Genomic DNA, 26,815 nt, shown 5'->3' on the forward strand with positions numbered 1-26,815 from the left:
TTTTTGAGAGAGAGAGAGACAGAGTGCAAGCGGAGGAAGGGCAGAGAGAGAGGGAGACACAGAATCCGAAATAGGCTCCAGGCTCTGAGCTGTCAGCGCAGAGCCAATGTGGGGCCCGAACTCACGAACTGTGAGATCATGACCTGAGCTGAAGTCAGATGCTTAACCAACTGAGCCACCCAGACGCCCCAAACATTTCCATTTTTAAAGAATGTTCTTATTTCTTCTAGGTATCTCCTTTTTCATTCAAATAAAATGTTTTATAAATTTTTAGAAATTATAAACTCACAGCTGGAAATGACCTAAAAGATAGTCTTGTCTCAGCACCTCAGTTAAAAAATGGAATTGCCCTACTAAGATGTTTTTCTTTGGTGGTGCATTTGGTAAGAATTGCTACCATGAAAGTCCAGCCAGAGTTTTGGCCTGTAATTTTGGTTGCTTATGAATTTTGATTTGAACTATTGTTATTTATTTATTTTTTTAATTAAAAAATTTTTTTATGTTTATTTTTGAGAGAGAGAGAGAGACAGAGAGTAAGTGGGATAGGGGCAGAGAGGCAGGGAGACATAGCATCTGAAGCAAGCTCCAGGCTCTGAGCTGTCAGCACAGAGCTCGATGCGGGCCTCGAACCCACAAGACTGCAAGATCATGATTCGACCTGAAGTCGGATGCTTAACCGAATCAGCCATCCAGGCGCTCCATATTGGTTTTTTTTTTTCCCATGCAGTTTGGAAGAGATTGGGTGAATATGACCTTAAAGCTGATAAAAAGACAGGTTTATTCTTTAGCATCAAGAATGAAAGTACTTCCCTGGTAATGTTCTTCGGTCACATATGTGGTTTATTCCCAGCTATGAGCCATGTGGATTTGCACCCTAGATGGACAATAGAGAAGAGGTTAATGAACTGGCTATTTTAAAAAATGATCCGTCAGTTTCCCTTCTAACTTCAATATTATGGAATTTAGGGTAAAACTTCATTACCCAAAAGAGACTCAAAACTGGTTTCAGTAAGATATACAGACATTCTGCCCCTCTCATCTAGTGGTCCAAATAGGCTAGGCTGGCAAGGTGGTTCTTTTCCACAAAGCCATTTGGGGATCCAGGTTCTTTCCATTTTATTGTGCCTTGAAGGGAGAGTCATGGATCACACAGATCCTTGGTGAAGAGATTGAGAAATTAGCCCACCAGATAGTTAGAAATACTTGTAGGTAGGGGTGCCTGGGTGACTCCATCGGTTAAGCATTTGACTCTTGATCTCAGCTCAGGTCTTGATCTCAGGGTCATGAGTTCAAGCCCCGTGTAGGACTCTGCACTGGATGTGGGGCCTACATAAAAAAAAAAAAAAAAAAAAAAAAAGAAAAGAAATACTTGTAGGCACGTTAGCTGCAAGATGGACGGTGGTCCTTTCATTCTGATGACATGGAGACCAGGAGGGTTCAGAATACCTGTGGACACTTTAGGAATCCGTACATTTATAAGATGAGCTCTGAATTTGTACATTCTGGTTCTTTCACGTATATTTCCTAGCGGTCAAAAATTTGGAATAAGCCTTGGTTTGAGAGTTCAAGAAACCTGCATTTTAATGCTGACACGTTACCACTAATTATCCGTGACCTTGGGGAAATCTCATGGTTTCTGTGACTGAAAAATGAGGCACTTACATCAGAACGTTCTTTTTAAGAGTCTTTTAACTCTCATTTTGTAGATTTCCAGAATCCTCTTTAGTTACCCAGAGGGCGTTTTAACTTTAGATGGACATTTTCAGCAGGCCATTAGAAGCTCCCTGTGGATAAATGCTATGATTATTTCAGTGTTGTTTTTTTTTTTTTTTCCTAAGGTATAAAATGGATGGCTGTTCTCCCTCTTCGGAATACTTAATAATACTCTGCTGCACATATATAATGCTTAAGAGTTTATATCTTTAGTCATGTGATTTGCATGGCAGGTAGTTTTCCTATTTGATAGATAAGGGACCCGTGGCTCAGGAGTTAACGGGCTTGTCCAGTTCACAAACACAGGAACTATTTTTAGAAAGAACCAGGGACGGTGACTCCTAGTCTAGTGCTCCTCTCATTATACCATTCCATCACCTCCATTAGCACATTGCTGGGTACTTCTCTCTGGCAGAAGTGTGTGTGTGTGTGTGTGTGTGTGTGTGTGTAATTCAAATTAATTATTTTCTTATTTGTGACTGCCCAGTTCTTCTTTAAGTTCCACAGTGGCAGGAGGTTCAGCAAGTTTATCCTTGATTGAAAAGAGCCAGAGGCAGAACTGAACAAGGTAACAGGAGGTAGGCTTGGAGTCTTAGTCATGCTACAGCCAACCAGTGAGCGGCCAAGGAAATGATCTGATCCATTTCCTCACATGTACAATGGGGATGCACCCACCTCTCAGGCTTGTAGACGGGGATGCATGTTGAATCTGTAACATGTAAAACAAGATCTAAGGCTAGGCAACCACCTTATAAATCATTTTCAACAGCCACTGAGAAAATCTTCGAGAGGAGATTTGGTCTGTTGGTTGGCTGTGTCGTTAGGGAACCTATGGCAGCAAGGTATGGACTTAGGCATCATGAAAGGCCCCCGGGCTGGCTTTGGGCTTCTCTGCGACCACAGTGGGTTTAGTCTGCTGGCAACCGAGCTCTTGTTTTTCTGCTCTGATTGGCTGCTCCCCAAAACTGTGAATTGGGTGAGAACCTGGCATCCTCAAAAACTGGAAGCACTTTGGGTGGCCTGTCTCTGGGCGGAATCAAGGCCCGGGCGACTCCTTGCTTTGCAGAGTGGCCTCAGCCATATGGGTGTGCTCTCATTAGCAGGTTTGGTTTGTCAGAGACAGGTAATCACCAAAGCTTTGGGGTAACCTTCCTGCCAAGTCAATTATTACAATGAAAGTGAGCCTCAGGCCAAATTCTGCTGTACACGCAAACACTTACTAGCCAACAGACAAAACAAATGTTCATGCATTCTGTTCTGTGAGTGTAAAGGGTAGAGGGCTAAGATTTTTACTGAGCTTACAGAGCAGTGTGAACAATTTTTTACCTCTAATTTTAGTTGCACCCATTCGTCTTGAAAACCATTGCTGATTCCCTGAAATCCTGTGGAGCAAGCAGAGCTCAGTTGATTGGATCTGCGGCAGTACGGGAGGTGTTCTCAGAAGGGGTGAATCAAGAGAGCATGTTTGTAGGGTTGAGGACCCCTGCTGGGGGATTGTAAGGTGAGCTTTTTGAGATAGGGAATTGATAGGGTTTGAGCAGAGCTTATCACATAATAGCTTTGGATTGGTGGGTGAATGGAGGGGAGGGCCTGGAAGCAAGATGTGATGAATAACCTGTTAGTTTTGATCAACTCTTCTAGTTGGTTCCCAGTCTTACATTTGAGGAACAAGTATTTCCTGGGGCAAGTAGCTAAGTTATCTTGCTTGTTTTCAGTGTTGTTTAATATAGAGTCAGAAAAGTATGGCCAATCCCAGAACTGATTAACGTTGGGACGGACAGGAAATATGTTGGTTTTAGATCTCACCACGAGTTTCACGGAGAACCCATTTTTATCATCCATTGTGCTAATTAAAGAAGCCAACGGTTCCATCCACTGAACAAAACTCATTTCCACAATCACTCTGCTAATTTAACAAAGTCGCTCAGATGCTGTTGAGAGATGAAGGCAAAGGAAGCTTCTGGAGTGTGGCCTTTCTCATAAATGCTAGCTGACTGTCCTGGAATTTGAATTCCTGACTGTCCTTAGGGTGTCGCTTGGACCAACCGATATGTACATAGTATCCCACTGTCTGTGCCGAAGTATTTCGAAGTGCATTGCAGACACACTGTGGTGGTAGCTGAGTGTCTGGGTTACAGACTAACAGACTAGAGGGATCTATTTCTGATATGACTACAAGAGAACTGCAGGAACCAAGAGTGATTTGGGGCAAGAGGAGAGACCATTTTGAGTTGGCGAGCATCTTAGATACATTGTCATGGGGAAAGTTATGATGTGTGGAGTGCTACTGTGTGTGTGTGTGTGTGTGTGTGTGTAAGCCTGGGGGATCTATACATATGTGTTTGTTGTCACTTGGGAAATTTTTGAAATGATATGCAAGAAAGCATTTACAGAAGGCACTTCTGTTGAGTGCAGTGGGAAGGGGAATGGGGGAGACTGACTTTCCACTTTATATCTGGAGAGGACATGCATTAGATTGTGCAACCAAGAGGCTGTTTTGGTTTCCTTGTTTTGTTTGGGTTTGGTGGCCCGTATCTCTCTATCAGAGCTCTCTTTTTGGGTTTTGTTTATTTGCCTTTGTATGAATCTCAGTGGGAGGCAGGGCCATGCTTCAAGCGATGGAAGCTTCCGAGGCCAGATGCTAACACTTCTGGATGCCGGCAGCCAGGATGTGAGCTCCTTGACCTCCACTCAGGAAGCTCCTGCCCAGGACTCTGAAGCTAGAGCTGTTGATGCGGAACAGCTCAGGCAATGTCCAAGGCTGGCAACCGAGGCTCTGGTTTTCCTGGGGCACGACCTTGGTAGAGGTCCCAGTTCCCAGCTTCCCTTGGCTCCTTCCCAGGTTTCTGAGCCTGGTTCCTGGGGATTCTGTGAGCTACCTGATAACCCTGCAAGAAATTCCTCTTCTGCTTAAATAGCCTGAATTGGTTTCCATTATTCATAAGATAATTAAGAAATCTGCTGTAGGACCGTGATTTTTTTTTCTTCTATGAATGTTACTTTTATAACAATTTAAAAAACTAATCCAAAAATAAATTAAAGGGATTCACTTTAAATGTTTGGCCATTTATGGTACTTCCACTGAAGAATAAGGAATGCAGTGGGTAATCAAATTAGATTCATTAATGGTGAGTGCTTGATGTTGGATGTCAGGGCTGGGGTGGTGGCACAACTGGGTCTTACTAAATGTAATTTTTTTTTAAAGATTATTTATTTATTTTGAGAGAGACAGAACACAAGTGGGGGAGGGGCAGAGAGAGAGGAGGGCAGAAGATCCAAAGCAGGTTCCGTGGTGACAGCACAGAGCCCGATGCGGGGCTCCAACTCACGAACCATGAGATCATGACCTGAGGCAAAGTCAGCTGCTTAACCTACTGAGCTGCCCAGGTGCCCCTCTAGCTCTAATTTCTTATTGAGGATAGTAGAGGGTTGCCTTGGGAAGTTCTTACTTATTTATTTAAAAAGATTTTTAAGATTATTTATTTATTTTGAGAGAGAGAGCATGAGCAGGGTAGGGGCAAAAAGAGGTGGGAGAGACAGAGAATCCCAAGCAGGTTCTGCACTGTCAGCACAGATCCCCGTGGAGGGTTTGATCTCACAAATGGTGAGATCATGACCTGAGCCAAAATCAAGAGTTGGACAGTTAACCAACTGAGCCACCGAGGCACCCTGTGAAGTTCTTTAATGAAGAAAACAGAATAATTTATAAACAGACATTGTCTTTTAGCAAGTATTCTGTAAGTTTTTTTTTAATGTTTATTTTATTTTTGAGACAGAGAGAAACAGAGCATGAGTGGGGGAGGGGCAGAAAGAGAGGGAGACACAGAATCCGAAGCAGGCTCCAGGCTCCGAGCTGTCAGCGCAGAGCCCGATGTGGGGCTCGGACCCACCAACTGTGAGATCATGACCTGAGCCAAAGTCAGACGCTTAACCAACTGAGCCACCCAGGCGCCCCATTCTGTAAGTTGATGGAGACAAAAGAGTATAGATTTGAGTCAGACCTGGACCTGATTGGGGTCCCCTAATTAGCTTTATAATTTAGGGCATAGTAAATAAATCACCTCTTTCAGACTGTCTCATATTTATTTTATGTCTATATCTACAAAATATATTTATTTATATTTATAAAGTTATAAATTTAAATACATGTAAAATATAAATTTAAATATATGTAAATATATTTATAAATTTATAAATTATGTATCTATTAGCCAAACATATATGGCTAATATAAACACACTGTATATTTATCAAACATATATATGGCATATACAGGCACTACATACATATCAAACACACCACTGTGACATCGTGACATTTGCTACTTTACTAAATGCCTTTTAAGAGGAAGAAAATCTTAAAAAACATCTTTTTAAAAATTTTATCTTAGAGAGAGAGAGTGGGGGAGAGGGGAAGAGGGAGGAAGAGAGAGTGAGAGAGAAAGAACCTTAAGCAGGCTCCACACTCAGCACAGAGCCCAATACAGAGCTCCACCCACGCTCAACTGACTGAGCCACCCAGGCGCCCCTAGAGAAGAAAATCTTAATTAATAAATTAATTATTTCATCTCCAATTTTAACTTTACTTAATTTTTTAAAATTTACATTCAAGTTAATTAACATATAGTGCAACAATGATTTCAGGAGTAGATTCCTTACTGCCCCTTACCCATTGAGCCCATCCCCCCTCCCACAACCCCTCCAGTAACCCTCTGTTTGTTCTCCGTACTTAAGAGTCTCTTATGTTTTGTCCCCCTCCCTGTTTTTATATCATTTTTGCTTCCCTTCCCTTATGGTCATCTGTTTTGTATCTTAAAGTCTTCATATGAGTGAAGTCATAGGATACTTGTCTTTCTCTGACTGATTTCGCTTAGCATAATACCCTCCAGTTCCATCCATGTAGTTGCAAATGGCAAGATTTCATTCTTTTTGATTGCCGAGTAATACTCCATTGTATATATATACCACACCTTCTTCTTTTTTTTTAAAATATGAAATTTATTGTCAAATTGGTTTCCATACAACACCCAGTGCTCATCCCAACAGGTGCCCTCCTCAGTACCCATCACCCACCCTCCACTCCCTCCCACCCCCCATCAACCCTCAGTTTATTCTCAGTTTTTAAGAGTCTCATGTTTTGGCTCCCTCCCTCTCTAACCTCTTTTTTTTTTTTTTTCCTTCCCCTCCCCCATGGTCTTCTGTTAAGTTTCTCAGGATCCACATAAGAGTGAAAACTTATGGTATCTGTCTTTCTCTGCCTGACTTATTTCACTTAGCATAACACTCTCCAGTTCCATCCACGTTGCTACAAAAGGCCATATTTCATTCTTTCTCATTGCTATGTAGTATTCCATTGTGTATATAAACCACAATTTCTTTTTCCATTCATCAGGCTCTTTCCATAATTTGGCTATTGTTGAAAGTGCTGCTATAAACATTGGGGTACAAGTGCCCCTATGCATCAGCACTCCTGTATCCCTTGGGTAAATTCCTAGCAGTGCTATTGCTGGGTCATAAGGTAGATGTATTTTTAATTTTTTGAGGAACCTCCACACTGTTTTCCAGAGTGGCTACACCAGTTTGCATTTCCACCTACAGTGCAAGAGGGTTCCCGTTTCTCCACATCCTCTCCAGCATCTATAGTCTCCTGATTTGTTCATTTTAGCCACTCTGACTGGCATGAGGTGTATACCACATCTTCTTTTTCCATTCAACCATTGATGGACATTTGGGCCCTTTCCATACTTTGGCTATTGTTGATAGTGCTGCTGTAAACATTGCAGTACATGTGTCCCTTCAAAATAGCACACCTGTATCCCTTGGATATATATTTATTTATATATAAATACCTAGTAGTACAATTGTTGGGTTGTAGGGTAGTTCTATTTTTACCTTTTTGAGGAACCTCCATACTGTTTTCCAGAGTGGCTGCACCAGTTTGCATTCCCACCAGCAGTGCAAAAGAGATCTTCTTTCTCCGCATCCTTGTCAACATCTGTTGTTGCCTGAGTTGTTAACATTAACATTCTGATAGGTATGAGGTGGTATCTCATTGTGGTTTTGATTTGTATTTCCCTGATGATGAGCAATGTTAAGCATTTTTTCATGTGTTGGTTGGCCATCGGGATGTCTTCTTTGAGAAGTGTCTATTCATGTCTTTTGCCCATTTCTTCACTGGACTATTTGTTTTTTGGGTGTTGAGTTTGGTAAGTTCTTCAGGATTGTGGATACTAACCCTTTATCTGATATGTCGTTTGCACATATCTTCTCCCATTCTATCAGTTGCCTTTTAGTTATGCTGATCATTTCCTTTGCTGTGCAGAAGCTTTTTATTTTGATGAGGTCCCAATAGTTCATTTTTGCTTTTGTTTCCCTTGCCTCCGGAGACGTGTTGAGTAAGAAGTTGCTGCAACCAAGATCAAAGAGGTTTTTGCCTGCTTTCTCTTTGAGGATTTTGTTGGCTTCCTGTCTTACATTTAGGTCTTTCATCCATTTTGAGTTTATTTTTGTGTATGGTGTAAGAAAGTGGTCCAGGTACATCCTTTGGCATGTTGCTGTCCAGTTTTTCCCAGTACCACTTGCTGAAGAGAGTCTTTATTCCATTGGATATTCTTTCCTGCTTTGTCAAAGATTAGTTGGCCCTAAGTTTGTGGGTCCATTTCTGGGTTCTCTATTCTGTTCCATTGATCTGAGTGTTTTTGTGCCAGAATCTTTTTTATTTATAAAAGGGGGAACTCATGAGCCTTCCTACACTTATTAAAAATAGTCAGTAGACCTCTGTGCTTTTCTCTAAGCCCCCAAACCTGATCACACTCCCCAAATTCCCCATTACAAATTTTCTGATTTTAGTGCAAACCTGATCACACTCCCCAAATTAGCCATTATAAACTCTTTCTGATTTTAGTGCCCTGGTGGTTGTCTCCATCCTAAAAGTGAGGGATTCATAACATGCTCTCCCATTTATCCTCTCCTATTTTTTTTTGAAATTTACTACTCCTCTCAATGACTTTACAATTTTAAATAATATTATAAACTTCTTAATTCATCAACTTTGAATAGTATCTTTTGACTCTTTTTTATAAGATGAAGAAATTAGCCCTTCAATCTAGTTCTATTCTCCTTATGATTGTAAAACCATTACTGTTATATTCTTAGTGTTTTAACATTTATATTTCGCTCTATATTATACCATTCAAATTTTGTCTATAAATTGTTTCCAAAATAGTGAAAACCAATGATAGCATTTGGAGTATTTTCATTATGTGAATGTGATTGTAATAGGTTGTCAGAATTGGATTCTTTTTTTTCAGATTCACCTGGGGCTGCATTACAGCCAACATCTCCCACATTCCAGCGTTAGACTATCTAAGCAGGACTTGTAAAGCTTCTGGGTGAAAACCAGTTTTGCAACCCTTAGCTGATCTTCATCCCCCAGCCTATAAAAAGATTAGGGATTAAAGAGACAAATGTTTTGGAGAATGTTACCGAATTGCTGTGGCATTTTGAGTCCACCTCCGCAGGGGGGAGGGAATGAGTGCTTAAAGATAAGCACTTGGAGAACCTGATATGGGTCCTTTGGTCGACTGGACCGGTGTCAGGCACTTGCCTGGGGAATTTTAAAGGGTTGGTTGGAGTGCCTTGTGGCCTCAGAGTTAAAGACTGCCGGGAAATTCTTGTACTTTCCTATACCCAGCCCAAGAGGGGTGAGGCCTGGCCTGCACTGCTGGGTGCTCGAGTGGAGGGAACAGCAGGCTCAACAATCCGTGTCTCAGAGGAACCAAGAACACCATCTGGGAGAATGTCCTCTGTAAACACTGGCCGAATGTAGACATGAAGAGTCAAGTGAACTTTTGGCGCCCTTATCCTCTTTACCAACGGGGCCCAGTCTCCGCCTTACTCCCTCCTCTTCAAAATGATAGAGCTGTGCCTGGCAGACCTCAGAAGTGGCCACAAGATTTCAGTCACTGCCTGCAATGATCAGCCTGATAAGAGCGAGACAAGCTTAAATTTAAACATGAATTTCCAAGTTTTGACTGGGACATTTTATGGAAATGAGCAGGGGAGGGACGGAGGCGGGGTGCGGGGGGAGGGAGAGAGAGAGAATCTCAAGCAGGTTCCATGCTCTGCACAGAGCCCAATACGGGGCTTGATCGATGACCCTGGCATCATGACCTGAGCCAAAACCAGAGTCGGAGGCTTAACTGACTGCACCACCAGGGGCGCCCCAGGAAAAGAGACTGTTTGTAACTTAAAGTGAATGGAGAACTTTCTGCACCTGATATTGACCAGAGAAGTCATGGGCCTGACCCCAGATTTCATCTAAGGGGTCTGGACAAACTAGCCCTACAAAGTGGGCTTGAACAACATTGAGGAAGAGACCAAAGTGGTTTTCTATTGGCCCCCATGAACCTTGCTTGCTCGAGGGATTGGTGACATTATTTTTAGTAGCACCATCATGAATGATTGGGTCTAGGGAGACGAAATGTAACCCCATGTCCCTAAAAGGAGGACAGTTTTGGGCAGCCACGTCAAATCTATTATTCTTTCTTATTCTCTGTCATTTGCTTAGTATCATGCCACATTTCAGTTTGCTTCAGCTTTAGGCCATGACTTTGGTAGATAGGTTTATATTATTTCTGGAGGTTTTTTTTTTTTTAATATTTTTTAATGTTTATTTTTGAGAGAAAGAGAGAGAGGGATAGAGCATGAGCCGAGGTGGGGCAGAGAAGAGGGAGACAGAGAGTCTGAAGCAGGCTCCAGGCTCTGAGCCGTCAACACAGAGTGCGATGCGGGGCTTGAACCCACGAACCACGAGATCATGAACCAGATGCTCAACTGACTGAGCCACCCAGGCACCCCTATTTCTGGAGTTTCTAAATGCCTTTTTTTCTTTTTAGTCTGACAAAGAAAGCCCCTAATCTTGGAGATCATATAGCTGCTCTTTCTCCTCTTCCTCCTCCTCCTCCTCCTTTTTCTTCTTTATTGAAATATATTTGACATAGTATAACATTTACCCATGTAAAATGTACAGTCCAATAGTTGTTAGCATGTTCACAGATAGGCACAAACATCTTCAGCAACAATTCTAGAACATTTTCATCATCTCAGAAAAAAATCTAGGACCCATTAGGAGTCCCTCCCATTTCTTTCCAATACCCCCAGCCCTCAGAAACCACTAATGAACTGTCCCCATATATTTGCCTATTCTGGTTATTTCAAATAAATGGAATCATATAAGGGGCACCTGGGTGGCTTAGTCGGTTAAGCGTCCAATTCTTGATTTTGGCTCAGGTCATGATTTCACAGTTTCCTGAGTTCGAGGTCCACGTTGTCAGTTCAGAGCCTGCTTGGGATTCTTCCTTTTCTCTCTACCCCTCTCCCACTTGTGCTATCTCTGTCTCTGTCAAATAAATAAACTTTAAAAAATGGAATCATATAACATGTGATCCTTTGTAACTGGCTTCTTTCACTTAGCATATTTTTTAGCAGAGTATTTTTAAGGGTCATCCATGTTATAACATGTATTAGCATGTTTTCCCACTTTTATTGTTGGATACTATTCCAGTGATGGATGTTAGTTAATACATTTTATTTGTCTATTCATCACTTGGTGAACATGCCCACTTTCTGGCTATCATGAATACTGCTGCTGTGAACATTAGCTTGCAAGTTTTTTTGTGGCCATGTTTTCATTTCCCTTGCCTATTTGCCTAGGATCGAATGGCTGAGTCATATGGTAACTCCGTGTTTAATATTTTGATGAGCTGTTTTCCAAAGCAGCTGTGTCATTTTACATTCCCATCAGCGGAGTGTCTGGGTTCCAGTTTCTTCGCATGTTTGTCCACACTTTTACTGCCTGTCTTTTTGATTAGAGCCATTTTTATGTGATTAGAGCCACATTTTATGTGATGTGGTCTCTCAGAGTGTTTTTGATTTGATGTTGAGAATCTTCCCATGTGCTTATTGACCATTTGAATGTCTTCTTCGGAGAAATGTCTATTTAAAAATTTTTAATTTTTAATGTTTATTTTTCGCACACACACACACACACACACACACACACACACAGAGTGAGTGGGGGAGGGGCAGAGTAATGGTGACACAGAATCCAAAGCAGGCTCCAGGCTCTGAGCTGTCAGCACAGAACCTGAGGTGGGGCTTGAACTCATGAACCGTGAGATCATGACCTGAACTGAAGTCGGACACTTAATTGACAGAGCCACCCAGACACCCTGAGAAATGTCTTATTTAGATTCTTTGCCCATTTTTCGATTAGGTTATTTGTCTTTTTATTGCAAGTCCCTTATCAGATATATGATTAGCAGTTTACTTTTTTGATGGTGTCCTTTGAAGCACAAAAATGTTTTTATTGTGATGATGTCCAGTTTACTTTGTCTTTAGTTGCAAAACAGTCGTATTTAAGAAGGCTGATCTAACCCAAGGTCATAAAGATTTACTTCTATATTTTCTTTAATTAATTAATTAATTAATTTTGTGAGACAGAGCACAAGCAGGGGAGTGGCAGAGAGAAGGAGAGACAGAATCCCAAGCAGGTGCCACACTGTCAGCTCAGAGCCGACGTGGGGCTTGAACTCATGAACTGTGAGATCATGACCTGAGCTGAGATCAAGAGTCAGATGCTTAACCGACTGAACCACCCATGGGCCCCACTTGTATATTTTCTTGTAAGAGTTTTATTGTTCCAGCTCATGCTTGGGTCTGTGGTCCATTTTGAATTAATTTTTGCATATGGTGTGAGGCAGTGGTCCAACCAAGTTCATTCTTGTGCATGCGGGTGTCCAGTTGTCCTAACATCATTTATTGAAAAGACGGTTCTTTCCTCACTGAATTGTTTTGGAGCACTTGTTGAAAATCAGCTGAGTCTGACTGTGAGATTTCTTCACCTGGCTTCTTAATCACACTCCCCATTAGTTATGCCACTTTTTCCTTTGGACATTTCTAAGACTCCTGACTTCTTGTTCCAGTTTGGACCTAATTGTTTTCTAGGCTTGCTACACAGATGTCATCTGAATATTTCTTTTCTTTGTATTCTTGGATGACAGCCACTGTTTCTGAGACCTCGTGCCTCATGCATTTTTTTTCCCCCTTGAATCCCTTTTTCATTTTACCAGAGAACATGATCAACTAAAACTTTTCAGAAATGATGTGAGGGAAGAGGGGAGCTCTCTTAGGGTTTAAATGTCTTGATGTGTCTTTGTTTTGCCCTCCCACTTGAATGATGGTTTGGCTGGATAGAGAATTCTAGGGTCAAAAAGTTTTCTATCCAAAATTTGAAGGTATTGCTTAATGAGACCTCTGCCACTGATGAGAAGCTTGATGCTGACTGATTCTTGTTCCTTAGTAAGCAGCCTCTTTTTTTTTTTTCCTCCTGTCTGGAAGCTTTTAGAATCTTTTTTTTTTTTTTTTTTTTTTACCTTGGTATTGATAAAACTTAATTTTCAAGAAGATAAAATCACAACTCCTGGGAAATCGTACAGTGTACATGTGTCATTAATGAGGGAAAACTGTTTCAAGGAACATTTGAGAAGTGTTTATAGATGATGCTAGGAGCTGACTGCCAGGATGGACACAAAACTGGTGGATGTCCAGCAGGGCCCTATACGGCACCTTTGAGGTTTTCTGTTCCTTTGGACAGAATTCATCTCTACTGAAAAAAAAATCTGCAACGTCAACTGTGCCTTTACAGAATTGTAAAGTAGTCAAACAGGCAGATAACTAAATGGAATCCTCAGTAATCTCCTTTGCTTTTTTCCAAGTTTCAGATAATTAAAAATTTTTTTAATTTTTTTTTTTTTTTTAATTTTTGAGAGAGAGAGAGAGAGAGAGAGCGAGCACGGGAGGGGCAGAGAGAGAAGGAGACACAGAATCCGAAGCAGGCTCCAGCCTCCAAGCTGGGAGCACAGAGCTTGACGTGGGGCTCAAACTCAGAAACCGCAAGATCGTGATCTGAGCTGAAGTCAGATGCTCAACCAACTGAGCCACCCAGGCGCCTCTCAGATAATTTTTTTGACGGTCTTCTGAAATTACATGAGGATGTGTCTAGGTGTGGGTCTCCTCTCCCTTCATCCTTTTTTGAGTACATTTACTCCCTGAGGCTTTGAGGTCTTTTACTGAGAAGACATGTACCTTTCTCCAACACTGAGAAATTTTCTTTATCGTTTCTTTGATTATTTTCTTCCCTCCGTTTGCTCTTTCTTCCTAGAATATCTAATAGGCAGATGTTGGACCTCTGGAACTTTTGCTTTTTGTTTCTTAATTTTTCAAAGCCTTAGATTTCTGGTACTTCACTCCTATGTATGTTATGAGGCATCTCCTAAAAATAAGACATTCTTCTACCTTCCAGTAATAACATTATCACAACTAAGAAAGTTATTGGTAATTTCTTAATGCAATGTGATATTCAGCCCATTTTAACATTTCCCCCATTACTCCAAAATTTTGTGTAACTTTTTCAGAATCAAAGCTTAACTGAAGTGTGGTGGTGTGTGTATATTTCCATATGTGTAAGTAAACAGTTTGGTGTGCTATCAAAAAGTAAGCCTGTGTAGACTAGCTCTTCTTTTTAGTTGTTGTAAAATCCAGTACCCAATCAAGTTTCAGTCATTTCATTTGATTATTCTGTCTCTTTAGTCTTTCATGTTCTAGAACACCCTTCCTGCTCCTTTACCCCTCTTTGTCCCCAGGAATTGACTTTGTGAAGACATGAGTCCATTGGTTTATTTCTTCCTTTCCTCCTCCTCCTTTATCTTTGCCCCTTCCCCATTTCCTTCATTCTTCTTTTGATATGGGAAATTTCAAATATGCTCCTAATCTGAGAGAAAAACAACAGCTCCCCTAGCACCTACAGCCCAGCTATCATAATCATTGGCCCATGTTCAGACTTGCCTCCTCTATACCCCTTACCACTTCTCTTCTCTTTCTCTTGCCATTGGATTGTGTTGAAATCAATCAGCCTTCAGAACATTTCATCCTCAAATATTTCAGTGTGTATTTATAAATGATACAGCCGGTAGCTCAGCAAGGACTGTTGGCTAGAGCGTAGATGTGTGGCCTTCCCACATAACAGCTACCCAGCATGGTGTCTGGGTTCTGAGAGGGACTGTCTCAGGTGGGTGTTCCAAGGGCCCAGGGGTTGGGGTGGGGTGCCCAGGCTTCCTAGGATCCAACCTTGAATGTCTGCTACATTCTGTTGGCACACAAGATCCTAAGGCCAGCTTAGAATCAAGAGAAGGGAAATTGTTGCACTCTACCTCTTTTCCTCTTTTCCTTTTTTCTTTTGCAATTCTTAAAAATTGGGATAAAATGTACCCCAATTAAAATTTACCATTGTAGAGTATACAGTGGCATTAAGTATATTCACAATGCTGTGCGACCATCATTACTGAACTTGTTCATCATCTCAAACAGAAACTCTGTACCCATTGAACCATAGCTCCTCAATGCCCCCTTGGTAATTACCATTCTTCTTTCTGTCTCTGTGAATTGGACTACTCTAGGTGCCTCACTACAATACGTGTCCTTTTGTATCTGGCTTACTTCGCTTAGCATAGTGCTTTCCAGGTCATTCATGTTGTAGCGTGTGTCAGTACTTGCTTCCTCTTTAAGACTGGATAATATTCCTCAGAATGTATTAAACTCCACCTCTTGTGAGGGACAGCCTGTGGGTAAAGAGGAAGGACTTGATGGCGGCCGTCTGTGGAGACTGTTGATTCTGCAGAGCTTCTTGAGAGCTAAGATCTTCCCTACTGGGGAGTCAAAAGGTCTGACTCTCCAACTTGCTGAACCTTAAGAAGCTGACAGCAGTGGAGAAGCAACTGGAAGCAGGGAAAGACCAAAATCAGAGAAACATGGAGGAAAGCAAGAAAGAATAATGGAGTAAGGAATGTGGTGTCTCAAGAATCACAGATCTGCAAGTTCGTTTAAACCTCTCTGTGGCTTCTTGTATCTTCAGATCCAAACTTACTTCTGCCACCTAATTCCCAAGGGCCACAGCAAACCACATTCCTGCTCCTTTCACCTTGTTCAAATAGCCAATGTCATGTGTCATGTCATTTCTCCTGAGACTCTCATTAGGATATTTTCCTCCTGGTCCTTAACACATTCCCAGTGGGTACATGCTAATTTAGGTTGGTATCTCTAAGTTGTATTGGGGAATAATGGAGCTAAACACACTAAGGGCACCCCCTTCTCTGCTATGCCTGATTGCTAGGGTCATGAAGAAAGAGACTTTTCTGGGCAATGAGGGTGATGTGTTGAAAAGGAGGCCTAGGAGACTGGGGGGCCAGTGTCTGCCAGGAACAGGGGAAAGGACCCCATGGTAAGGCAGAATTTCTTTTTCACAAGCAAGGAACCTCAAAAGTGCCCCTGAGATGTGTACATTTTCACTAGGAATTAACAGCTCTCAGTTCCAAGTGCTTTTAGCTCACCTTGAAGCTGTATCCCAAACTGATGACAATTTGTCTGACTGTGGTGCAGATAGGAGGAAGCCTTTCACTGCTATTGGAAAAGGAATTGGAAATAAATGTTCCTGTATTTTAAACACTTTTGGAAAAGAAAATCTGGGGACAGCCATAACATGAATAAATCTGATACTTAAACATCCTTGAGAGAAAAGGGAGATGGCTGGTTCCATTCACAGCAACAGGCCTGTGTTTGGTTTGTTGGCAAAGAGAACCAGTCTGGACGTTGGTAATATATCTGCCAAGCTTCTGGAAGAAGTTTAAAGAGTGTCAGGGAAGTGAAGGCCTGGAGTAGGTTCTTTGGGGATCTAAAGATTAAAGGCACACACAGGCAAACCAAGTCAGTGCATGTGTGAGCTCCTGAAATAGGTTTAAAGCAAGAGTCTGGGCTTTGTGAGTGGCTGTGATTTGTTATGTTTTGTTGGTTGTCATGGTACTGGGTGGTCAGTCTTAACATTCATTTTGCTTAAATGGTTCAGAAAAGTTTTAGTTTGGTGTCTTCAGTTTTTTTTTTTTTTTCTCTCAGTGCCTGTGTGTTGTGTTCAGATAACTTTGCTTATGATTCTAATCTTTGTATTAAAATCCTTCTCCAGGGGCACCTGGGTGGCTCAGTCAGGTAAACATCTGACATTGGCTCAGATCATGATCTCGCAGTTCATGGGTTTGAGCCTTGTGTCGGACTCTGTGCTGACAGCTCAGAGCCTAGAGCCTGCTTCAGATTCTTTGTCTTCAGCCTCTCTCTCTGTCCCTCCCCTGCTTGTGCTCTGTCTCTGTCTCTCTCAAAAATTAAAAAAAAATGCTCTCCAAACTGAATTAAAATGTTAAACATTAAGAGTTAACTAAATAGTTAACCAACTCCTATGACATTTGTCTTATTAACCAGTGACTAATCAGTGGCTTGGAGCTTGGACTCCCTGTCTCTGAGGACATAAATGTCAAAATGTTGGTTCGATTCCCAGCTAAATCACACAATGTTCTTGTTTCAATTGGAAAATATAACTTAATTCTAAGGACTGGGTTCTTTGTTCTTCTACACACTCACTCACCACCCATATTCCTTCTTTCTTTGAAATAATGGGACAGGAGTCCCAGCTTCTTTCCCCAGAAAGTGATAGTTCCCACCAGGAGCAGTGGTGGTAGCCATTTTCACACAAGCAGTGGTAGTAAATCCAGTGTTTGTCTTTCAGAGCCTGTTCTGTATATGTTCCAGAATATTCATAAGAACGCATGATGCCTCCACGTAATATTTATCATAATGAATTGACTTTCTTTCCTTTGTTTATTAATTGATTGATGGATTCCTGTGTCCACTCATTCAGGATAATTTCAGACCACCTATGTTTTTGTGTCTTTGGTTCAGATTTGGTGCCCCACTGGAGAGAAGTGTATTTTGGTCTTCATTTATCTTGAGCAGTATCAAAAGGCTATATGGGGGGAGCAGGGTGGAAGAAAGTGATTAAACAACCACCAGTGATAGTTTCTTGGGAAATGGAAAGATGAATAAAAGTGTGAATGGGAAGAATTCTGAGGCGATCCTAGTATTTTTTAAATTGAAGTTTTTCGAAACTTTCTCTTCATGAGGAAGGAATTTGGTGAGCTTTTGACATTTAAATAGAAGCATACGTACACCAGTTCACTAATCCCGTTCATGAAGCTCCACCATCATGACCTCATCACCTCCCAGAGGCACCACCTCCCGACACCCAACACCTCAGAGTTAGGATTTTAACATATGTGTTTTTGGGGGACACAGACATTTAGACACAGCACTTGAGTTTTATTCCATTTGTGAGCTTCCTCTAATTCATTCCTCCATTCTCCTATTCTTGGACATTTGGGTTGTTTCCAGGTTTGGGCTGTTATGAACCAGTGCTGTGGCATTCCTGTACATGTCTTTTGGTGGACATATGCATTAATTTGTCTTGAGCACACACCTCAAAGTGAATTGCTGAGTCATAGGGCAGTAGATGTTGAATTTTGTTAGAGGTAGTAAATGCCAGTCGTTTCTCATAGTGGTTGTTCCAATGTCTAACTGCTTCTTAGACTCTCGGTCAGTCCTATTTTCAGCCTCGCTTCCTTTCATTGCTGCAGCCTATTTCTGAGTACTTGGAGAGCCTAAGGAGTGAATCTTGTGGTTTTGGCTCTCGCTGCTGTCGTAGGATTTCATTTTCTCAGGACCACTGAGTCCAGTTTGCACTGGCCCATTGGCTAGCCAGCTTTTAACATTTTCATGTTATTTTCCTGTTCTTTCTGTCCTTATGGATTTCTGCATATAAGGTTTTTCTTTTACTGCTGTTTTAGTGGGTTTATCAGGAATTAGTAGAACTAAATGCTTATGTTCACTCCGTCATATTAAACCTATTCATTTTTAAACTATGCTACCTTTACACGATCACTGGAACTGTTTATTTAAACACACGTAGGTGGGTTTCAGTTGCATCTTGGGTTTGGAGCAGTAGGAAAGAAGCAGCAAAATGCAAGTCCTTGGACAGTAGGGAAAGGTCAGCCTATTTAGGGAATGAAATCTTCTACCAAAAAAGAGTACTCAATAATACCAAGCTGTGATAGGCATAATTATTTAATGATACTATGTTATGGGGATTATGAGAACTTTTTAGCAGGTGGGAACAGGTAAGTTGAAGGTGATGTTTCTTCTTGGTAGCCTTAGCATTCTTTTATTGGGTCACTTTTTAAAAATGTTTATTTTTTAGAGAGAGAGGGGATGGAAGATACAAAGTGGGCTCTGTGCTGACAGCAGAGAGCCTAATGCGGGACTTGAACCCACAAACGGGGAGATCAAGACCTGAGCAGAAGTCAGACGCTCAACTGACTGAGCCACCTAGGCGCACCTGTTGGGTCATTTAAGTGAGACCTGTAATGAGCCGGGGGCACAATTGCAAGAGATCAGAGTGGAGGTGAATTCCAAATACTGAAATGAAAAACATAATGCCTTTGCATCAAGCTACTGGTATATAAGTACCATAAAATACTTCTGGTTCAAGTTAGTTCAATAAAACCAAAGGTATAAAAAGTGTCACTCACATGGTCAGTCCCTATGAGCGGACCAGCTTTTTTGGATCTCGGATTTTGCATCTTACCCTTAAAAGCCACAGGGTGTCTGTCACAGAGAGCAAGTCCGCCACTTTTTGAGTCCCACTGTCTTTCATGTCTAAAATACAAATTCTAAAAAGACATCTCTGCATTGACTCTGGGCTTTCCTGTTTTCTTGATGGTACATCCCAATGACGCACTGGTGTCAGTAGAAATTCAGGAACTGTAACCCATGGTGTGCACTTCACGGGGGAGGTGGCAATGAATTTGAGTCGAGAACAATAGGAGCTAAGCTTAAAGATCAGGAAAAAAATGAGGTCAAATGTAAGGAGAGATTTTATAGACACGTTGTGTCAGCCAAGGTCCTGGCAGGGCACAGATAACGCAATAAAATTATAACTTGAGAAGAGATTAATGAAGGGCTGTTCACAAAGGAAAGCACAAGGTGGAGGGAACGGTGAAGCCAGGGCTGTCCCTACGCCTGACCAGAAAAGAGGTGGCTGGACTCTGGAATCTGGGATCATGTACAGAGAACCCCTTAAAAGAACCCATGGCTTTCCATTAAGGGTCACAGCCAGCCTGAGGTGACAGAGAAGGAACCTGTAGAATACCCCAACCTCACTCTCTTCCCTCCCTCACATCTTCTGCGAGGGTGCCCCACTGGCTGAACTTAACCAGAGGCAAGAGGGCAAAGGAGCCCCATTGATACGGTCTTCGTAGGTCAGCCTCCTCGGGAAGATCACAGGGTAGTGAGAAGTGGAGAGAGGATCTGGAAGGGCAAACAGGAGATATCTGGCACACATGTGTCAACGGTCAGCATGGGTGAGTTCTCTTAGGAACTATCTGCAGGCTGCAGGAAGAATTCTTTTTAGAGAAGTTTTGGAAACAAGTGTACCTGCAGATTACTCTCTCTCTCTCTCTCTCTCTTTTAATGTTTATTCATTTATTTTGAGAGAGTGTGCAAGTAAGTGAGAGGCAGAGAGAGACTCCCAAGCAGGCTGTGGACTGTTGGTGCAGAGCCTGACACAGGGCTTGATCTTACGAGCCTGGGATCATGACCTGAGTGGAAAACGAGAGTTGGATGTTTAACTGACTGAGCCACCCAGGCGCCCCTACCTGCAGATCATTCTTCCAATTAGAGTACTTCTTCCAGCTGCCATTAATTCAGGTATGTCATAAGTGTTAAGAACAAAGTACAGGTACCAGACCTAGTGAAATTCATTTTGTAATAACAGGCTTCTCCCCTGAAGAGGAAATGCCCATTATTATTAACAATAAAACTGATTGCACAACATTTTGCAGCATACAGGGACTTTTATGTACATCATTTTGTGTGAGTCTGTATTTAATTTTGTGAGGTGGCTAGGAATATGGACCTGGGGGTGTGTGGGTGGCTCAGTCAGTTGAGCCTCTGACTCTTGGTTTTAGCTTGGGTCATGATCTCATGGTTCATGAGTTCAAGCTCTGTGTCGGGCTCTGTGCTGCCAGTGTGGAGCCTGCTTGGGATTCTCTCTCTCCTTCTCTCTGTGCCCCTTCCCTGCTTTGCGTGTGCTCTCTCTCTCTCAAAATAAATAAACTTAAAAAAAAAAAAGAATATAGACCTGTTTCACAGATGAGAAAAATGAGTCTCACAGAGGTTCTCTAAAATAAGTGAAAGCCTGATTTTGAACCAGGTGTCCTGATTTCCAACTTCAGGTGCTTTCCACAAAGAGAAACTCAAATCACCTGCAACATTTTTTTTTTTTTAAAGCAAGAATGATGACAATATAAGGAATGTAAGAAATTCTTCCCCTTTCCAGATATAGCTGAGTGGATTTTGTGACTATGATATTCCTCCTTTGCAGCTAATGTTTTCCTGCCTTCTATTTGGGAGACACCCTCTGGTGATGATAAAAGGGACCCTCGGGTCCCTTATAACTCCAGTATTGTGTACCCTTGAACCTGAGCCAACCTCTGAAAGAGATATGCTTGCTATCCTAACAGCCCCCATGTCTGATTATGCTGCAGTGGTCTACACTAGAGTAATTCAGACGACTGAATAGTCAACAAGTTTGGCCAGAGTTTTAATGATCATAATGGAAAAAGCCACATGCGGGAATACATTTGGGGAAGAGTGCATGGTGATTTTGTCGGCAGCCTATGTGCCTTGGCCCACGTCCTCATCCTGGGGTTTGCAGGGGTGACATTTTGGTAATTTGACTTTGACTTCTCATTGGCAGCCCATCCAGTGCAGGAGAGAAGCTAAGTCTACCAGGCAGTGAATCCCTGGAGCATTCTCTCTTGTTTGTTATTCTGACATTTGAGAAGTAGCCTCATTCATGGTATGATCTCACACTCCTCGCTTGGCAAGTGGATTCAGAATCGTCTTTCTGACTGTCTTTTTAATATAGTAAATATAATTTATATAAATCCCTGATCGTAAGTGTTCGGTTAGCTAAGTTTTGCGAGTTCGATACACCTACGTAGCCAGTATCCAAACCAAGATATGAGACATTTTTATCATTCCCGAAAATCCTCTTCTCTCTTCCGAGTCTGTCCCTTCATTTCACACCTCCCCTCAAAACAGGCACCACTCTTCTGACTTCTAATAGCCCTAAATCTTCTAAGATTATTTTCTAAATGATCATCAGCATGATTATTTTGTCTATTCTTGAACTTTCATGTCAGTGGAATCATACAGTATCTGGCTTATTTCACTCAACCTAATGCCTTTGAATTTCTTTGTGGTGTTGTGTATCAGTAATGTGTTCCTTTTTATTGCTGGAAGTATACCACGGTTTGAAAATACCACAATTTGTTTGCTTTTTCTCCTGCTGTTGGATATTCGAGTTATTTTCATTTTTGGCCTAATATACATAAAGCTTCTGTAAACATTCTTCTATAAGTCTTTCTGTGGGCGTCTGCACTTGCTTCTCTGGTCTATTCCTAAGGGTGGAATTGCAGGTCATAGGTAGGTGTATATTCAGATTTTTTTGCAGTTTTTGTATTTTTTTTAATATCTATTTATTCTTGAGAGTGCACGCGAGAGAGAGAGGAGAGAGAGCAGGCAGAGAGAGAGAGAGGGAGACACAGAATCTGAAGCAGGCTCCAGGCTCCAAGCTGTCAGTACAGAGTGCAATGCGGGGCTCGAACCCGCGAGACGTGGGATCGTGACCTGAGCTGAAGTCAGACACTTAACTGACTGAGCCAACCCGGCACCCCTGCAACTTTTAAATACACGTTTTGTTGTAGAATAATTTTAGATTTACAGAAGTATTTCGAAGATAATACAGAGAGGTCCTATATATGCCATACCCAGTTTCCCCATTGTTGACATGTTACATTAGTATGGTACATTTGTCACAATTAACGAATATATATTGATACATTATTATCAACTAAAATTCATACTCTTCAGATTTCCTTAGTTTCTATCTACTTTTTTTTTGTCCATGATCCCATCCTAGACACTACATTACATTTGCTTGTCATGTCTCCTTAGGCTCCGCTTGTCTGTGGCATTTTCTCAGACTTCCCCTGTTTTTGATGACCTTGACTGTTTTGAGGAGTACTTGTCAGGTATCTGGTAGTGTGGACCTCAGTTGGGATTGGCTGATGTTTTTCTTCTGCATAGACTGGAATCACCATCAGTTTGGCAGAGGAAGAACACAGAGGTAAAATGCCGTTTTCATCACATCATATCAAGGGTACATGCCATGAACATGACTTTTCAGTGATGGTAACCTTGGTTACCTGCTTGAAGTCATCTTTGTGAGGTTTCTCCCCTGGAAGACTGCCCTCGCTCCCCTTTCTATACTGTGTTCACCGTGTACAAGCCACGCTTAAGGAGTAAGGAGTCGAGGATGGAGTATCTCCATAAATTACAGTTGACCTTTGAACAATGGGGGTTTGAACTGCACGGGTCCCCTTAGATACAAGGTTTTGTTTCCTTGATAAATACAGTCCAGTACTGTAAATGTATTTTCTCTTCCTCATGATTTTCTTAGTAACATTTTCTTTCCTTAGCTTCCTTTATCGTAAGAGTACAGTATATAATACTACAAGATACAACATATGCATTCATTGTTTATGTTATTGGCAAGGCTTCCGTTCAATAGTAGGCTATTAATAGTTAAGTTTACGGGCAGTCAGAAGTCCTACTCGGATTTGGCACTGCATGCAGGGGCTGGGGGTTGGCACCCCTAAACCGTTCATTGTTCAGGGGTCAACTGTATGGAATCGTATTGAATTCTTTGGCATGGGAGATTTATGTTTAGTTTTTAAGAAGTGGCATTACCTTTTTATCCTTGGACAAGTAATGCCCAAGAGTCTGTGTGTTTCTCATCCTCACCAACACTTGCTGTTGTCATTCTGACTTTGACCGTTCTAGTTGATGTGAAGGGGTATCTCACTGTGGTTTCAACCTGCATTCGTGATGACTAATGATGTTGAGTAACTTTTCACGTACTTATTGCCCATTCCCGTATCTTCCTTTGTGAAATAACTCTTTGACTCTTTTGCCCAATTTTTTGTTTGTGTTGTCTGTCTTTTTATTATTGAGTCGAGGAGTTATTTGTATATTCTGGGTAAAGTTTCTTTGTTTCACAAATGCATGACATATTTTCTCCCAGTCTGTGGGTTACCTTTTGGTTTTCTTAATGGTGTCGTTTGATGAGCTGGATTTAAGATTTTAATGAAGAGATTTGGGAACCAGCGTTGGAAGTAATGAGCCTTCACTCATTCTATATCTGATGCTGTGAATTTTTAGTTACAAAGATGTATGATATGCTGACAGGCATAAGGATTGTAACCATGCTTTCTTTTCAAGGCATCTGATAGGGCATGAAGAGAAAATTCGCAGAGGAAAGTTAGACTTCCCCATAGTAACAGCAGTTGTATTGCGGAGTGTGAAGATTCCAGATGTATTAGGTCTCTTGAGTAGCAAATGCCAGCGCATAGAAGAAGCCCATGTAAGAAGGTGGCGTTCTGTCCTTGGCCAACTTTGCATTCTTATTTTCTAAAGCATTGGCATCATAGTGAATGACACAGTGCACGAGAGGGCTGTGCTATGTGCCGCTCAAGTTAAGCCCTTGCAGACACTTGAGGAATCATGAGAAACAGTAACACAGCAGCTGCTGCCAGCTTTTCCCCAAGATTTGATGACCGACTGCACAGATTAACAAAACAAGGAGAGAAGCAAGCGCCAGACTCCTCCTCGAGAGGCAGAAAGAATTCCTCTTAGGAGAAGGGGCATCATGTGATATTAAATATTGACTCATTACATGGTTCTGGGGAGATGCTTTCAAGCTTCTTGGAATACCAGCAACAGAGAACGAGCTTTCTGAATTAGCGTTCATGTGCGAACTCACTGACATTAGCCACCTGACAATGCTGACATTAGCTACCTGAAATGATGCTTGGTTCTAACGCTGATCATTGTTAGCTCCGATCTTTTATTATTTGTGATAAGGTTTGATTTTGATAATAATCATAGTTCTCAAGTTGAAAAGCCTTAGCAGTCTCTAATTTACGCTAAGTAAATTCTGGCTTCTTGGTTGGTTTCCGTCAATTCTGAATTATTTAGCATACCGTTTGTAATATTTAACTTTGGAGAAAAGTATGTAGAAGATCATTATAGACTTGTTCTTTGATACCTATCCTGTTTGGAACTGAAACAAGACTTATCTTTATTTTTGTTTGTATATTGTGACTTTTGGCTAATAAGGGCTCGAGTACCTTCAGTTTTCTTGGGTTCCACCTATATTCTAGAATTCTCCATTTGTATACTTACCATTGATCCTGCAAAACTCAGAAAAAATAACAACGGCTCACAGAGGAAGTGGCCATGGCTTAATGCAATGAACAGATAAAAGCTGAAGGGGTCAGAACACCCTTAAATGCAAAGAAAGAAAAAATTAGGGACTTGACATTATTTAGAAGACTTAAAAATCATGGCATTCCTCAACACAATTTAAAAATTCTAAAATATGAATAAAAAGTTTATACATTAAAAACATTGTTCTGACTTTTTTAATTACAAAATTTGTTTATTTTTATTTATTTATTTATTTGAGAGAGGGCGAGTGTGCACAAGAGGGGGAGAGAGGCAGAGGGAGAGTGAGAGAGGCTCCACACTCCGCACAAAGCCTGACACGGAGCTCGATTCCTTGACCCTGGCATCCTGACCTGAGCCGAAATCAAGAGTCAGATGCTCAACTGATTGAGTCGCTTAGACGCCTTGGTTCTTCTTTTTTTTTTTTTTTTTTTTTTTTTAATGTATTCTTTAGGAAGAGAATATGATTTTTTTTTCTCAGACAAAACTATCTCTGAATTTAGCCATCATCTTGTTCTAACTGCCTCTTTCCTTGCTACTTCAGGTGAACCTCTTTGTGCTGCTCTCTGTGGTGTGTGTCCTCTTAAATCTAGCTGGATTTATTCTCGGCTGCCAAGGGGCCCAGTTTGTGTCCAGCGTGCCCCGGTGTGATCTGGTAAGTAATCCTAGAGCATGGCTGTGCACCTGCATGGACCCTGGCCTGTCTGGCTTTCCAGGGGTGCCAGTGTGTGCCCAGCAGCATCCTAAAGTGAAATCTGAAGTCAGGCAGAGAAAGTGGGAAAACAAAACAAAGAACTGGCCTGCTAGTTATTTTACTCACATTGTCAACTATTTTCTTCCAAAGCGGGGACCATCTAGCAGAACCCCAGCATCACAGTAATATGCCGTGTCGTTAGTTAGTGGATGGATGGATGGGTCAGGTCTCCACAAGCAATAACCGTCTGCTCTCGTCTGAAGAGGGAAAATGGAGATTATCAGAATACAGTTCAGCAGTGCTTTATCTGAAACCTTTGGAGGCCAGGTGTGTTTCAGCATTCAGAATTTTCCAATGATGAGCGTGGTGCATACATTATTTCTTCTGAAACGCACTGTGGGACTCTGGGACAGCAGGCTTTAATCAAAGCTTTTGGTTTTCAGGGCTTTTTGGACTTCAGAATTGTGGATAAGAGGTTGTGGTCCTGCACAATCTATGAATTTTTTCCTTTAATTTTTAAGGGTGGTAAAATGCATGTAGCAAAAAAATGTGACATCTTAACCATTTTTAAGAGTTAAGTTCAGTAGTTGAAGTTCATTCATATTGTTGTGCAACCGATCTCCGGGACATTTTTCTTGTTGCAAAACTGAAATTCTGTATGTATTAAACAATTCCCCTACCTTCCTGGCCCTCCCCCCACTCCACCGCACCCCCCCCCCCCTGCTTCCGGCAGCCACTCTTCTTCTTTCTGACTCTATGAATTTAACTGATCTAGGTACCTGATATAAGTGAAACCATACAGCACGTGTCTTTTTGTGACTGGCTTACTTCGCTTATTTCACTTAGCCTAATGTCTTCAACACGCCCACATGTAGCATGTGTCAGAATGTCCTTTAAGGCTGGAGTAATATTCCATCGCGTGTGTATACCATATATAATTTTTTAACCACAAAAATGCTTAAGTGTCATACAAATCGGCTTGCAAATATCTCTCTGAGAGCATGCTTTCAATTCTTGTGGGTCTATACCCAATTGCCGGCCATCTTTGAACTTTTTTTTTTTTTTT

At 41.5% G+C, this 26,815-nt stretch overlaps 1 protein-coding gene across 1 annotated transcript in view; it reads left to right on the forward strand.

The window, feature by feature from the left end:
• The window catches only part of FAM189A2 (family with sequence similarity 189 member A2), a 66,716-nt gene that overhangs the window by 15,190 nt on the left and 24,711 nt on the right, over positions 1 to 26,815 (forward strand). Inside the window, exon 3 of the mRNA XM_042912666.1 lies at positions 25,600 to 25,710. Within this exon, the coding sequence (XP_042768600.1) occupies positions 25,600 to 25,710 (111 nt within the window). The remainder of the gene's footprint in view (positions 1 to 25,599; positions 25,711 to 26,815) is intronic.

Source organism: Panthera leo, chromosome D4, assembly GCF_018350215.1.
Source record: "Panthera leo isolate Ple1 chromosome D4, P.leo_Ple1_pat1.1, whole genome shotgun sequence".
NCBI classification, from domain to species: domain Eukaryota; kingdom Metazoa; phylum Chordata; class Mammalia; order Carnivora; family Felidae; genus Panthera; species Panthera leo.